Consider the following 15,100-nt stretch of genomic DNA (forward strand, 5'->3'; position numbering starts at 1 on the left):
CCCGCCTGGATCCGTCTGCCCCACTGCTCCCTTGTCTGCCCCAACGAGTCTGCATGTTCTCAGGGTCTGTTACTTGCATCACCCTCTTTCCAGTACTAAATTCTCCAGTAGCTGGAAGATTTTGGGTTGTGGGGGACACAAACCTCCTGGATACAATCAAGCCAAGGTAGAATGTTTGTTAAGAAGTTGAGGGGGACCCAGTGACTGCAGCCAGGGTGTCGAGTCCTACCGCAGAGATTAGGCTTCCAGGAACTGCTCCAGAAGTAGTGAGAAGTGTTGGGGGAGAGGACTGAGCCAGGGTTACACTGGGGACCCCTAGGAGGCCCCTGCCTGGGGCGGCAGCCTCTAGAGGGCACTAGACCACTGTGAGACTAAACCGGAGAGGGGTATCAGATAGCTAAGGTCTCAATATGGGCAGGGGGACTAAGTTCGTGCCAAAAATCCCAGTAATCAGGATAAGTCATATTTTTAAAAATCTAAATGCAAAAAAAATTCATGCTGAACAAATGATCAAAAGTTTAAATAAAGTTAGGTGGTTGCTGTTTTATGACTCTGCTCTACTGTGCAGTGGGAAGAGTTGTTTCCAACTGGCCTGAGGTTCCTGAGCTGCCTGACCCCAGCTGTGTGGGATTATGAGGGTTGATAGCAGGGTGTGAGCAGATTGGGCAACTTGGAGCTTTATGTATAGCCATGTTTTCCCACTTGGTTCAAGATATTTGATATCTGATAGTTTGGTAAGTGTATATAGGGGCTCACATTTTTCTTTTTGCTGCAGGCTCCACTAGGACTCCCCAGGGCATTGGCCTCAACCCTGGATTCCTTATAGAGCTTGCAAAACACACACTGAAGTAGAAAGCATCTTCAAATGGAAACAAAACTGCAGACCTTCACTGTCAGTGCCCCAACTTCTGCTGAACATTTTTGCTGAGCATAAACGCCCATTGCAAGGCGGTCAGCAGCCTGAAGAAATTCTGAAACCAAATTACAGCAGGCTAGTGTTCTTTACCATAAATGAGTCATTTATCCCATTATTTGATTTTTAAACCCTTTAATACATCTCCCAAGAAGAAGTCTGCTTTGGAAAAATCACGAGAATAATTAGAAGAGAGAGAACAAGGAAAGAGAGAAAACCTAAAAGTTGTTTTTTTCCCCCAAATTTTTAAAAATTAAAATCCAGTTGGCCTGCACAGTGAAAATGAGTTAGTTGAGTTACTCTGTCTACAGTGCTCACTAATATAACATCAGTGTCTCTCTACCTTCTTTCCTAAACAGGGAAAATCAAGGGGGAGAGGGGTCCTGAGACTTCATCAGGGCAGGCGGGACAGGCTAGGCTAAGCCTCCCACGCCAGGGAGGGAAACTTTGGGGACCTCTGGTTTCACATCAGTCTCGGAAGGAGGGTTGGCCCTGCTTAACCCTATATGGCCTCCTCAAACCGTTTCCCCGGTTTCTGCTTCTACTGGGCCCAGAACTCTCCCAGACGGGGCCCCAAGCCTGGAAAACAGGCCTCCTCTCCATTTCCCAGCGCTTGTCGGGATGACTGGGTGGGCTCGGGGCCTCTTAGAGTGGTCACCGATGTCCCCTCACAGGCCTCGCTCTGCGCAGAGCGATTCATCTTAGGGATGTGGCAGGGCTACTTGGGTTGTAGCAAATGAGGGGGGCAGGTCGGAGGGGCAAGAACCTCACGCGGAAGACAGGCCTTAGTCCTGTGCCACCACGCGCCGTCCTTCCCTCAGCCCCTGATCAGCCCCGCGTAGCCCCTTTCTCTGCCACCCTCTACCCATCATCCCTTCCCTCCCCTCCCATCACAGCCGGCTCCGGGAGGGATCGAATCTTGGGCGGCGAGGAGGGCGGCTTGGAGAGCCAGGTTCAGGGGCCGGAGGGCACGCACTGGCCGGGGACCGCCTGCGCGGAGCTGTCCAGCACCCGAGGCGGGGCGCGCGCCCCCGGCCCGCCCCAACAGCCAGCACCCTTACTGCCAGCGCCACTGCGGCTCGGCGGGCGCGTCACGTGGCTGGCGCGGCGCGGCCTCCGGGCTCAGGCGGGCAAGGGGCCGGGCGGCAGGACCCACAGACCCGCTGACGCTCCACCGGCGGCACCGGCCGGGCGGGCTGGGAGCAGCGCGGGGTGGCCGGGGGTCGCCAGGGCCGGGCGGGCTGCGCGCCGCGGGGCATGGGCACGCCGGGGGCCCCCGGGCACAGGCCGGCCGCGGCGCGGCTCCCGGGGCGCGGGGGCAGCGGCGGGCAGGGGTCCTCCCTGGCGGCCGCCGCTGAGCCCCCGCGGGGCCCGTGACGCCGCGGCCGATGTGGCCCCGCACGCGCTGCGGGCCTGCACCGCCGCCTCACAAAGTCGCCGCCGGAGCCGCCGCCCGCACCCGGGCCGCAGCCGCCGCGGGAGCCCGAGCCCGAGCCCGAGCCGGAGCCGCAGGCGCGGGGCAGGAGGCGGCGTCCGCGGGCGGCCGCCCGGCCCCGGCATGGAGAAGCGGGCAGCCGCGGGGCCGGACGGGGCGCCGGGCGCCCGGGCGCAGCTCGCCGTCGTCTGCCTGGGTGAGTGGGCCGCGCGGGCACGCCGGGGTCTGTCCCCTGCCTCTGTAGCTCCGCACCTCTCCCTGGTCGCACCCGGGGCGCCCCTCTCCCCCGGTTGCGGCTGGAGTTCCCGGAGCGGGCACTGCGAGAGCTCCCGCCGGAGGCCGCGGAGACTGCGGCCCCCAGGACCCCGGCCTGCTGGGGTCGTAGGCCTGGGAGGGCGCCTCCGGCCGCGGAGCCCCGGCTCCCGCCCGGCTCGCAAGAGCGTCCGGGATCCCGGGTGAGCGGTGCGCAAGGCGGCCCGCTGTGCAGGCGCCTGGGGTTGGCAGGCAGTGGCTTTCTGCCTGGGCTGCCCGTGCTTAGCCTGGTGGCGATAGGGGGTCGGGGCCTCCGGAGCTGCGGACAAAGGCGAAGCCAGCCGGGCTGGGGCCGGTGGCCCCCTCAACAAGGAACTATTTCCTGCCCAGAGTGGGTTGGGGGCGGGAGCTAGCCGGAGCCGGGATCAGGATGCCGGGCAGGAGGCAGCTGCTAGAATGACTCCTGTTTTCCCTTTGTGGCTTCACAGACCCAGCGGGGCAGGCCTCATCAGCCCAGGTGGTGTGTCTGGGGAGGGCCGAGGGGCCCATCCAGGCCTGGCACCCCTCCAGCCCTACCGGGGTTTTTCTGTCCACCTTTCCAGGGCCTTGTGTGGGGGAGACGGGAAGGAAGGAGTTAAATCCTCAAGCCACATGGCTCCTTTATTTACCATGATGAAGGAGGGAGGCCATTATCTAAGCCCCGGGTCATTAGGGGACACCCTATGGTGTCATTAGTGAAGGCTCTGTAACCCCAATAGGTTGGTTGAAGCCACTGAAATGACAGTAAAAAAGAAGCCTGTTCATTTTAGGTTGCACCCTCCTCTACCCCCAAGAACCCAGGAGCTGGGGGAAGGCCCCTGCCTTAGCTGTGTGAGCAGGTCTCAGTAAAGGCCACGGCCCCCAGAGTGCCCACTCCCCAATCTGTCAGTGGTCACGTGCTGCTGGGTGCTGGGCTTCCCCAGGGAGCAAGGCAAGGGGCAGACCCTCTGGCCTTCCCAAGGCCCACCCTGCCCAGATGGGGCATAGGCTGCCCAGCAGAGCCTGGGTGTCCTGCTAGGGGGCAGCTGGCCCTGCTTCCTCACCAGATGGGGGCTGACCCCTGCAGAGATGCTCTCTGCTTCCCTTGGCATCCTTGATGTTGGGGAAGGAGGCACCCTGAACCCCTGGAAGTTGAGTTTGCCCATATCTTCCGTTCCCATAACCCCTGCGGGAAAGCAGTAGATGAAAGCAAAGGGCAAATCCCATGGTGGTGGGTACTTGAAGGGGTAGGTGGCAGGCAAATTCTTTGCCTCTCTTCTCAAGGTCAGCATGGCACAGTGAGGAGGACCTTGAACCCTGTTAGCTGTGAGTGCCTGTAAAATGGGTGTAATCAGAACTGTTTCCCTCCCTCCCTGGCTGGAGAGGCCCCTCAGAGGGAGGAAGCCCTACAGGGTGGTAGGAGCCCCCTTGACAAGCAGGGCCCCTGCCCAGGTTGAGCAAGGGCCTCTCTCTGAAGGATGGTCCAGGCCCATGGTTCCCAAGCCTGAGAGGAAACAGAAACACACCCCCTCCCAAGTAAGTTAGAATTCCCAAGTGTGGCGAGTGGCAGGAGCTGTCTGGTGCAGTCAGGCTTGTGCCCTGCTCTCTTCCGCTGTGGGTGTTCAGGTGGGTGCTGAGATCCCCGAGGTTCTCGCTTCTGCCCATCCCAGCAGGACTGGGGTGGGAGCACAGGTCTCTGTGGCAGCACTCTGGGCCTTACCCTGCGAGATGAGGAGAACCAGCCTGGAGTTTGGGCTGTGTTGTCCTGTGCCCCAGGTGCTTGAGCCCCAAGAGCCACCCCTCTCCCCCAATCCACTGAACTCTCTCTGTGTCTCCCGCAGTGAACATTGTTCTCACCGGGCGGCTCAGCAGTGCCGTTCCTGCCTTAGGTGAGTAAGATGCTTCTCCCCTTCCTCCCTTCCTCCCTGCCCTCCTGGCTTAGTGACCTCTGAGTACCAGCCTTCAGGATCCTGGCTCTACCCCTGAGGTCACCTGGCCTTTTTCTACCTCAATCCCTGGGAATCTTTTCTGCATCACAAAGGAGCTGTTTGGCATTGGGCAAACTTACACCTCTCTGAGTCTCAGTTTCCTTTTCTGTAAAATGGGAGCAATAACAGGCCCTACCCCAAAGCCTGCTTATTAGGGTTAAATGGGCAAATGAGGTAAGATGCTCAGCACAGCATTGGCAATGGTGGCCTAATACCGCTAGGAAACTGTCACAGCCCACACAATTGACGGATTGTGCTTCCTGTAGGCCGTAGGGTTCCCAGAGGGCCATGGGGCGCCATGAGATGCCTGCCTGCTTTAAAATTATACCTGGGATTTAGTTGCTAAAGATATGGCTGAGTGACAACACCGAGAGACCAAAGCCATTGATGGAGGGATTTATTACTTATGTGTCTTGTGAGGAGGGCACATGCCATGCCACATAGGGTCACAGGGGAAATACCAGGTTTGGTCAAGGCAGACATAGGAGTGAGGGGAAGGCCTAGGCCGGAGCCTTGATTGGAGTTTCAGTGGGAAAGGCAAGGCAGGGCAGGGGAGGCAGCTTAGGACTGGCTAATTTGAATAATTCCCAAGGGCTCTGGGCTATGGGGGTGGTGTCTTGGTGCCTGGTACCTGACCCTGGGATGAAATATTGGCTTGGTGTGTGAGTTAGATAAGAAGGCAGTGAGGAGACTCAGCCTCGGATCAGCCAGTCTGCCCAGGAAAGACAAGTTTCAGGCAAACTGGTTTGCAGGAGAGAGGTAAACACTTTGGCTGATAGTTTGGCCGTGTGGTTAGTGGATGCCAAATAGACATATGGAGTCTAAGAAAACACAGTTAGAAGTCTGCGGCTGCCTCCTGCCTGTCCGCATGGGTCCGTCCATCCACTGGCCATCTTTGTGCTTGGGCCTCGTGCCGAGCACAGCAAAGGCTGCCAGGAGTGGCAGGGAGGCTGAGGCCATCAGGAGCATTTGTCCTTTGCTGAGGGGGGCTGCCAGGGGTTGGCGAATGCATAGGCCCAGGCCCCTGTGGCCCTTGGTGCCACTGTGAGACATCTGAAGGGCCTTGGGAGCTGGAGTCTGGGGGCCGCGGACTCGTTCGCTGTGTGCTGAGCTGCATCGTGGGGCAGGAGGTACCGGGATTTCTAGTTCTGCTCAGAGCCCGGCTTGCAGCAGAAACCCACTGAGGCCGGCTCAGGGAGAGGGCTCTCTGCTGGCTGCGGTCCCTGGGAGGGGGAGGCTCAGGGTCCACAGAAGCTGCTCTCATGGGCCCGTCTCTGAGACCCATCCTCAGCCCCCTTCTCCCTGCCCACCAGCTCCTGCTTCCGGCAGCCTGGTCTCCTCTGCTGACTCTGCTGGCCCAGGGCCCTGCCTCGCTCAGCACTGAGCCAGCCTCAGCCCTGCCTGGCGTCCTGGCCCCCACAGCGAACCACCCTGTCTCCCCACCCCAATTTCCAGGAGAAGACTGACTGGCCTCACCTGGGTCAGGTGTCTGTGGCTATGGTAGAGAGTGGGCATGGGGAAAGGGGACGTGAGGGTGTCAGGTCTTACAAATGTGAGCCCAGGCCAGCCCTCCTGCTGGTGTAGCGGGTGGGCATGTGGCTAGACATTTAGAAAAGAAATGCTCCAGGGACAAGGTCCACTCCTAGAGCCACGAAAGACAGCCATCCAGGTCCATCCTCATGTTTGGCTGCCAGCGGGGCCCAGGTTGCCTGTGCCTGGCACCCCCTGGTGTCCTGTGTGGCCTGAGACTGTCCTGGAGCCCATCGCTGACCCCCTAGCATTGCTGAGGGAAGTGGAGATCCATTTGTGCTGCCAGAGGTGCCTCCCTCCACCCAAAGCTTCAGGCCGCTGCAGTTTGCAGGGTTTCCCTGCGATTCCTCCCGTGAGGAGATCAGATCATCACTGTCTGGCCTGCCCCTTCCCAGCCCTCACTGGGCTCAGACCCCCCCGCAGGGCCCAGCTGGGCTGCCCGGGAACCTCACAGGTTTTTGCCTCTCAGACCCTGTCCTGCCCCAGGTTGACAGGCACTCACTGGGTCGGGCCACCCACCTCCTGCACCCCAGACCCTGGGCTCCGCCGTGTGGCCACTGTGACCTGGCGGCGTGGTGAGCCTGGGCAGGGTCTTCAGGCTGTTCTCCCCTCACCTGGCAGCTGCGCCCAAGTGCTTGGGTGGGGCTCCCAGCTCCCTGTCACTGGTTACACCAGCAGGTTGTCCGGGGTAACAATGGCCTCTGGAAACCAGATCTGTACCCTGCGCGTCCTCAGGCCTGGCTTGTACCCTCTCAGGAGTATTTGACGTCTCTTTGGACCAGGAAAGGACACTGGTCTAAAGGTGCTCAGTCATCCCTTGCCCCCTTGAGCAGGCCACCTTGACCCAATGGCCGAGCAATCTCCTGCCCGAGTGAACATAGGTCACCTCCAGTTAAGCTCAGACAGACCTCTCTGACTGCCCCTAAACACCCCCCAAGACCCTCCACCCTGCATTGGTATCACCCAGCTCCCTGTGCTGCCCGCCCATCATCACACACCCCATCACTACCCTCACCTCCCACGGGCATCCCCCCTACTCAACCCAGCGCACGCATGTCTGCCTAGAGACTGCCGCTTCCCCAGATCTCCCAGCCACCCTGAGACAAGCAGCGCCCACTGACCCCATTTCACTGATGGACAAGCTGGGGCCTAGGGTGCAGCGGTGTATCTGGCAGTGTGGACCCCGGGACTGGATTCACGAGGCTCTTTACCCTGCCTGTGCTTGGGTCCTGGGGTGGTGGTGGGATGCGGGTGAGGCCTGCCGTCACAGAAACTAGAAAGCCTGGGGCCGGTGGTCTGAGCTGATGATGCCGTCCAGGCCCACGGCCAGGCAGCGTCCAGTCTGGGGCCCTGCACGGACTCTGGCCTCCCTCCTGCTCCACGGTCACTTTGCATGGGCCAGGCCGACGGCTGCAGAAATCATGGTCTCTGTGGCCCCCTTTGGAGAAAAATAAACAGTGGCTGAGTGACACTGCTGCCCCCGATGTGGGAACTTCTGGGGCAGCCGGGGGGCACCCGGGGTGAGGCTGTTTGGGGGATGTGTTGTCAGGGGCTTTGCCGAGAGGCAGAGCTGGGCTGGCAGCTGTCCAGTCACCTGCTCCTGACTCGGCTGGCGGCTGGAGAGACAGGCTTCCCTACTCATGACAGAAGGGCCAGACACAGGTCCTTGCGGGCCTGGCTTTCCCTGGCCAGTGTGGGAAACCCGGCCTCCATGAGTGCTCCATCCCATAGGGGAAGCCTCTGGGCCAGGGTGGGTATTGCTTTGCCTCAGGCCTTGTCCTGGGGGCGGAGGGGACAGGGGATGACTCCCACACTGACTGGTGGAGCCTCCACCTCCAGGTGTAACCTCTGCTTTAGAGACTCCGTGTGGGGGGAAGATGTGCTCCCAGCCCTGCCTGGGAACCTCCCACCCAGCACCCTGTAGGAGGAGAAGCCTCTTCTGGGCTTCATAACCTCACGCCTACCAGGGTGTCCCCAGGTCAGCACCCAGCGTCTCTGTGAGGCCCATAAAGCCGGCAGCCTCACCCATCAGAGGGAACATGTTGCTCAGGCCCCTGGCCGCCCCTCCGTTTGTTTAGTCCTTACCCTCCTGGACTGTGAGAAATCTGAAGCTCAGGGAGGCTGGCCTCCCAGGCCACACTGAGTGCCAAGCGGAGAACCCTGGCTGGTACCTCGCCGACCCACGACTGTCGCTCTGATAGCGACCTGAGCGTGGTCAGCCTCGCTTTAGGGTCAGGGTGGTTGTTTCTCTTCTAGTCCCCTGATGCTCCTGTGAGCCATCGCCGCGGGCTAACACCCTGCTAGTCACAGTGTTGGATCACCCGGACCTCCGCGCGTACCCTCCTAAGATTGTGGGAGGTGGCTGGAGGGCTTTCACTCTCCCTTCTGTACCTGAGCCCTTTGGGGTTTCAGAGTCTTGTTGACAGCTAGCAGAGAGACCCTACTTCCAGGGCAACGGTGGAAGGGGCCAGGCAGTGGGAGAGAGGAGGTGGTATTGCTGGGTTCGGGAAAAGCGTCATCATCTGTCTCCCCGAGCCTCAGTTTCTCCATCTGTATAATGGGCCCCACCTGTGCTGCCGGCTGTCGTGAAGATCAGATGAAGAAGTATGACGGAGGGGCTGTGAGGGGTCAGGGCAGCCAAGCGCAGGGCCTTCCTGGTCCTGGGAAGGCCAGGGCACACCGGGGCAGGGTCTGCCACCTTTAGGCTGGGTGGGCTCAGCTGGGAAGCAGAGGGCACATGTAATGATGTGGGTAAAGTGAGGCTGGTGGGGCTGGGCACAGAGGCACTCATCACCCGTGCTGGCTGGCGTGATGCCCTGAGCTCGTCCCTGACACAGTGTACGGTGGACACTTCATCAGTGCATTGGCTCAAGGCTGGCAGTGAGAGGCCGAGCCCGTTAGAGGACCAGGGTGGGCCCTGACTTACCTGCGATGTGGCCATGGGCAGCTCACTTACCCTCTCTGAGCCTTGGTTTCCTCATCTGGTTACAACATCCACCCCTGGTGGCTTCCCACTTGTGCTCAGGATAAAACCCAAACGCCACACAAGGTGCCATCAGACCCAGCCTGCATTTCCAGCCACCTTGGGACATCGGGTCCTCCTTTCAGGCCTGTTTTATAATCTTCACTTTACCCAGGGTATCTGCATAGTCTGTCTGCTCCTTCCCCAGCCTGTGAGCTCCACAGAACCAGGCTTTTGCCTGTCTTACGAGCATGCCTACCGCTTGTGCTTGCCATATAGTAGGTCTTCAGTAAATATGTGTTGGGTGAGCAAAGCCCCTTCCCTCCCGGGCTGAGGCCTGTTTTTAGTCAGCCCCGGGGCAGGAGGAGGGGAACAGGCAGGGAACCATAGTGGGTCTGCCTGCGGCTAGGGCCGCAGGATTCTCCACTGAGGCACCAAGGGGAGTTGGTAGGCTCACGCCCAGCCCTGCCGGGAATGAGGGATAAGACCTAGGCTCTGGGGCACAGGGTGGGCCCTCCTTGGCCCACGCCATACACACCACTTCCAAGAAGTCTCGAGTTGTGGCCTTCCTCTTGGCCGTGATCACCTTGGCTGGCCTTGATCCCACCCCGGGGAAGGCCTGTGCTCAAGCCATGGGGGGCTCAAATGTCCCCCTCCCTCACTACCCCCTCCCACCCAAAGGTGAGGCTAGCACCTCTCAGCCTCCTCTCCTGACAGCCGCCTGCAGCGGGAAACTGGAGCAGCACACGGAACGACGTGGTGTCATCTACAGCCCAGCCTGGCCCCTCAACTACCCACCGGGCACCAACTGCAGCTGGTACATCCAGGGTGACCGTGGGGACATGATCACCATCAGGTATGGGGGCCCCGGGGGTGTCAGAGGGAAGCGATGTGGGCCTACACACACTGAATGTGTGATGGTGTGCATGTTAGGGCATGTGGCAAGCACAGTGACCAGGTGTGTGTGCACATGTGTGAGCACTCGTGTGCTTGTGTATGTGCGTGAGCCCCATCTGAGCAGGTATAAAGGACAGGTGTGTGTGCATGTATGAGCACGTCTGTGGGTAGGTGTGGTGGGCCCGAGTGAGCAGATGCGTATGTGTGCAGGTACGTGTGTGAGTCTACATGTGCACGTGTGAGTTGTATGCATGTGGGTGCATGTGAGCCTGTGAGTGTGGGCCTCTGGTGCTGGCTGCCCAGACCTGGGCCTCGTCCTGCCCTGAGCCTCTCTCATGGGCTTGTGGGGCTGTCCGTCACCTCAGGCCTGCCAAGGAGGGGAGCCCTGGGACTGGTGGGCGTGGCCCAGCTGTCTGTGAGGTGGCAGAGGTGTCCTGTCTGTCCTGCAGGGGTGGCTTGAGGCCAGGCTGGCACTCAGCCCAGAGCGCGTTTTCCCCAGGGGCCTTGGGGTGGTCTCGGCGGGAAAGGGGACCAGGCAGGAGCCCGGGCGCTTGAGCTGCAGAGTCATGCAGAGGGAAACGGGGTGAGGTGATCAGATGGTGGAACTGAGGCTGGACCCCTGGACTGGGGAGATCATGGGGAGTCACTCTCCTAAATGCAAAGCCCGGAAGCCCCCATTCGCTCCAAGGCACAGGGATGTGATGGGCACCATCAGGGTCTGTGCCCGTTTCCCTGTGGCCTCTGGGAGTCTCTTCAAAGACTCCACCCTTCCTGGCCACCTCTAGAGTACTCCATGGCTCTGTTTATCCCACAGCCTGGTCCAGGGGGTCCAGGACCAGTGTTCCTCCCCAGGTGCTGAGCTGTGCCCCAGCCCCAGCCTAGGCCAGCCCGGTGCGCACGGGTCCCCTCAGTGTACAAGCCTGGGATTTGTGCAGGGTCTGTCCCAGCAGAGCCAGCATGGTGGGGATTTGAACCCTTGGGCCTTGTCCTTCAGGGGAGAGTGTAAGTGGAGGGAATTGCCTACGATGGGGCTCCTGCCTCCCCCTCCACTTCGGCCTTGGGTTGGGGTGCCGTGTGTGTGTATGTGTGTGTGTGTGTGTGTGTGTGTGTGTGTGCGCACGCGCGCTGACGGAGGGTGGAAAGGCTGCACTGGGGCTGACGTGACCCAGGCTGTCCACGCTGTCCTGATTCTTTATGGAGCCACCTTCAGACCCCTGGAGGGCCCACTGAGCAGCTGGGAGTGGAGGAGAGGAGGGACAGTGGGGCTGGCCGTCCTTGCCATGAGCTCAGGCATGACTGTTCCCTGCTGGTCCCTGGCCACCCACCCATGTCGGCGGCCCTCTCCGCCCCCCGCAGCTTCCGCAACTTTGACGTGGAGGAGTCCCACCAGTGCTCCCTGGACTGGCTCATGCTGGGCCCAGCGGCCCCGCCCCGCCAGGAGGCCTTCCGGCTCTGTGGCTCCGCCATCCCGCCCGCCTTCATCTCTGCCCGGGACCATGTTTGGATCTTCTTCCACTCGGACGCCTCCAGCTCCGGCCAGGCCCAAGGCTTCCGTCTCTCATACATCCGAGGTGATGCCGGTGGTAGGGCGGGCGGGGCACCTCAGTGTGTGCACATGGGCTCCTGGGGGGCCAGGGCGGCACCCTCCATCGACCCACTCCCTGCAGGGTCTCCCCCAGCAGACCTGTCAGTTGGAGCCCAGTGTTGGGACGGAGACTGGTCATGTTGCTGCCTCAGGGTGCCTTGGAGCCCCTCGAGGTCACTGACCCCACTTCATAGACTTGGCCAGAGTGGGGAGCTCACTGCTTACCCCCAGCTCAGGTCAGGACCTGGGCCTGCCCTGGCATTTGGAGGGTCTCTGCCCCTCAGTTGGCCATGGAGAGTCCAGGGCCCTTCTCCTTGGATCCTGCCTCTCCCTGGACCCTGCAGAGGCCCTGCTGGGATGGGGGCACCACACGCCGGCTGCTGGCCTCAGGCTGGAGGGCAGCTCTGCTTGCCCCTGACTTTTTACTACGCACTTCACCCCACAGGGAAGCTGGGCCAGGCATCCTGCCAGGTTGACGAGTTCCGCTGTGACAACGGCAAGTGCTTGCCAGGCCCGTGGCAGTGCAACACCGTGGATGAGTGCGGCGACGGCTCTGATGAGGGCAATTGCTCGGCGCCCGCCTCCGAGCCGCCGGGCAGCCTGTGCCCCGGGGGCACCTTCCCCTGCAGCGGGGCGCGCTCCACACGCTGCCTGCCTGCCGAGCGGCGCTGTGACGGCACTCAGGACTGTGGCGATGGCTCCGACGAGGCTGGCTGCCCTGACCTGGCCTGCGGCCGGCGCCTGGGCAGCTTCTATGGCTCCTTCGCCTCCCCAGACCTGTTCGGGGCGGCCCGTGGGCCTTCGGACCTTCACTGCACGTGGCTGGTGGACACACAGGACCCACGGCGCGTGCTGCTGCAGCTGGAACTGCGGCTGGGCTATGACGACTACGTACAGGTATACGAGGGCCTGGGCGAACGTGGGGACCGCCTGCTGCAGACGCTGTCCTACCGCAGCAACCACCGGCCTGTGAGCCTCGAGGCTGCCCAGGGCCGCCTCACCGTGGCCTACCACGCCCGTGCCCGCAGTGCCGGCCACGGCTTCAACGCCACCTACCAGGTGAAGGGCTATTGCCTTCCGTGGGAGCAGCCGTGCGGGAGCAGCCGCGAGGGCGACGTGGAGGACACGGGCGAGCAGGGCTGCTTTTCAGAGCCGCAGCGCTGTGACGGCTGGTGGCACTGCGCCAGCGGCCGGGATGAGCAGGGCTGCCCCGCCTGCCCCCCCGACCAGTACCCCTGTGAGGGTGGCAGCGGCCTCTGTTACACGCCGGCCGACCGCTGCAACAATCAGAAAAGCTGCCCTGATGGCGCCGACGAGAAGAACTGCTTCTCCTGCCAGCCGGGCACCTTCCACTGTGGCACCAACCTGTGCATCTTCGAGACGTGGCGCTGTGACGGCCAGGAGGACTGCCAGGACGGCAGCGACGAGCACGGCTGCCTGGCGGCCGTGCCCCGCAAGGTCATCACTGCCGCGCTCATCGGCAGCCTGGTCTGCGGCCTGCTACTCGTCATTGCCCTGGGCTGCGCCTTCAAGCTTTACTCCCTGCGCACGCAGGAGTACAGGTGGGCGGCGGGGCCAGAGCCTCGCTTTCTTCCTGTCTCTGGAGCGAGGCCCTGGGCTCACTGTTCGTATGGCTGTGGGCTTGTGAACCGGGGCTCGGGCCATCCACACGGGGCTTCTCGGGTCTGGGCACCTCGGGATGTCCGGATGGAAGGACGGGGTCCCACGTCCTGCTGCGGAGCCCCCATGGGAGGCGGGAAGTGGGGGGGGTCCCCGCAGCCCCGCCATGCTGCCCTCCTGCCCTTGCTTTCAGGGCCTTTGAGACCCAGATGACACGCCTGGAGGCTGAGTTTGTGCGGCGAGAGGCACCCCCGTCCTATGGGCAGCTCATCGCACAGGGCCTCATTCCACCCGTGGAGGACTTTCCCGTCTACAGTGCGTCACAGGTGAGCCAGAGGGCGTGAGACCCCACCGGCCAGACCTCGGAAAACACCCAACACAGGGAGGCCGAGGGGCCAGGTCGGACAGTGTGCGGCCAGGCTGGTCCAGGGGTCGAGGGAGGCGGGAGATGAGGCCTGGACAGGGTGACATAGCAGGCCATGGCCGGGGAGGGGACAAGTTGGTCTCTGGGTCCTCGGGGGTCGTGCTGACCTCTGCCCCCTCAGCCGCCGCCCCACCCTCCAGGCCTCGGTGCTACAGAACCTTCGCACGGCCATGCGGCGACAGATGCGCCGGCACGCCTCCCGCCGCGGGCCCTCCCGCCGCCGCCTCGGCCGCCTCTGGAACCGGCTCTTTCACCGGCCGCGGGCACCGCGCGGACAGATCCCGCTGCTGACGGCTGCGCGCTCCTCACAGACGGTGCTGGGCGATGGGCTCCTCCAGCCGGCGCCGGGGGCTGGCCTAGACCCCCCGGCACCCCTAACAGACACAGGCAGCCCAGGGGCAGCCGGGGAGGGGGCCCCTGGCGCCCCTAGCCATGCACCGGAGGTGGGGCCTTCTGTGCTGCCCCCCTCGGGCCTGCGGGACCCAGAGGCCAGGCCAGTGCACAAGGACAGAAAGGCCGGCAGGGACCCTCTGGTGGACAACCCAGCTCCTGTGGACATGCCTCGGGAGTCCTGCTTGGCCCAGGGCCCTCACCCACCGGCCCCCACTGCCGGCAGCACCCTAGGTCCCCACCCACCAGAGCCACTGGGTGTCTGCAGGAGCCCCCCGCCACCCTGCTCCCCAACGTTGGAGGCCAGTGACGACGAGGCCCTGCTGGTCTGCTGACCCGCCAGACACGCTGATGACCACCACAGCCCCGCTTTGTAACCAGGGAATACACAGTCGTTTCTACCCTGCCTCCGTGTCCTTCTTTCTTACGGAGAGGCCCACCCAGAAGCCCAGCCAGCTTCCTGCATCAGCGCCCTGGTCCCCCGCTGGGCGTGGTGGGCAGGGGACTGCGGGGGTTGAACGTGGGGTGAGGGTGGAGTGATGAGCCTGCCCTCTGCAGGGCCCCAGGGTACACAAGATACCTTGGGGCCCATGCCTACCTCCCCCGACTCTATTCTGGGAATCCTTTTCCAGAGAAGCGGGAGGGCCAGGGCAGGGCTCCCTGGAATGTTTCCTGTGGCTTCTCCCTTCATTCACCCTGTGGGGCACCAGAGCTGTCCCTGGACTGAACAGGGACATGGGTACATCAGACCTAGTCCATGGTGGGCGCTCTGGTGGCACTGAACCCTCCTCCATCCTCCCAGCAGGCCCCGGAGGAGCTGGGCTAGGACGCTTCTGCCCCCAACCTCATGCTTGTGGGGTCAGCGCGGGCCCGGCCAGGTTGATGCCCTTTGCCCTCTGGCTGAGGGGTCAATCTCCCAGGCAGTACTGCAGGGCTGGGAAAGTGGCCACAGGGTAGAGAAAGCCCATGGGGTCTCTTGCAGGTCCTGAGGCCCCTGGAAAATGTTACTTGATGCTTTCTCAGGGGGCAGAGGCTGAGGCACCAGTTGCCAGCAGGCAAATCCATCCCGCCCTGTCTCAAAGCCTC

General features: G+C 62.2%; 2 protein-coding genes across 3 annotated transcripts in view; both read left to right on the plus strand.

The window, feature by feature from the left end:
• The window catches only part of FAAP24 (FA core complex associated protein 24), a 238,959-nt gene that overhangs the window by 182,470 nt on the left and 41,389 nt on the right, over positions 1–15,100 (plus strand). The window lies entirely within an intron of this gene.
• Positions 2,410–14,406, plus strand: LRP3 (LDL receptor related protein 3). 2 transcript variants are annotated; one of them, XM_082606944.1, is made up of 7 exons: positions 2,410–2,544; positions 4,460–4,507; positions 9,780–9,954; positions 11,352–11,566; positions 12,026–13,142; positions 13,394–13,526; positions 13,765–14,406. In XM_082606944.1, the coding sequence occupies exons 1-7, from the start codon at positions 2,472–2,474 to the stop codon at positions 14,347–14,349; spliced, it is 2,346 nt and encodes a 781-aa protein (XP_082463070.1). In that variant the 5' UTR covers positions 2,410–2,471; the 3' UTR covers positions 14,350–14,406. The 2 variants fall into 2 exon arrangements, with proteins under 2 accessions (XP_082463070.1, XP_082463071.1); XM_082606945.1 differs by having other exon boundaries at positions 9,816–9,954.

This window comes from Mesoplodon mirus, assembly GCF_964341445.2.
Source record: "Mesoplodon mirus genome assembly, chromosome: 19".
Lineage (NCBI taxonomy): Eukaryota > Metazoa > Chordata > Mammalia > Artiodactyla > Ziphiidae > Mesoplodon > Mesoplodon mirus.

Coding starts and splice junctions, on each gene's coding strand:
- LRP3 (XM_082606944.1), top strand. CDS start 2,472: ATGGAGAAGCGGGCAGCCGCGGGGCCGGACGGGGCGCCGGGCGCCCGG. Junction 4,508..9,779: donor CAGTGCCGTTCCTGCCTTAG/GTGAGTAAGATG, acceptor TCCCACCCAAAG/GTGAGGCTAGCACCTCTCAG. Junction 13,143..13,393: donor CTGCGCACGCAGGAGTACAG/GTGGGCGGCGGG, acceptor CCTTGCTTTCAG/GGCCTTTGAGACCCAGATGA.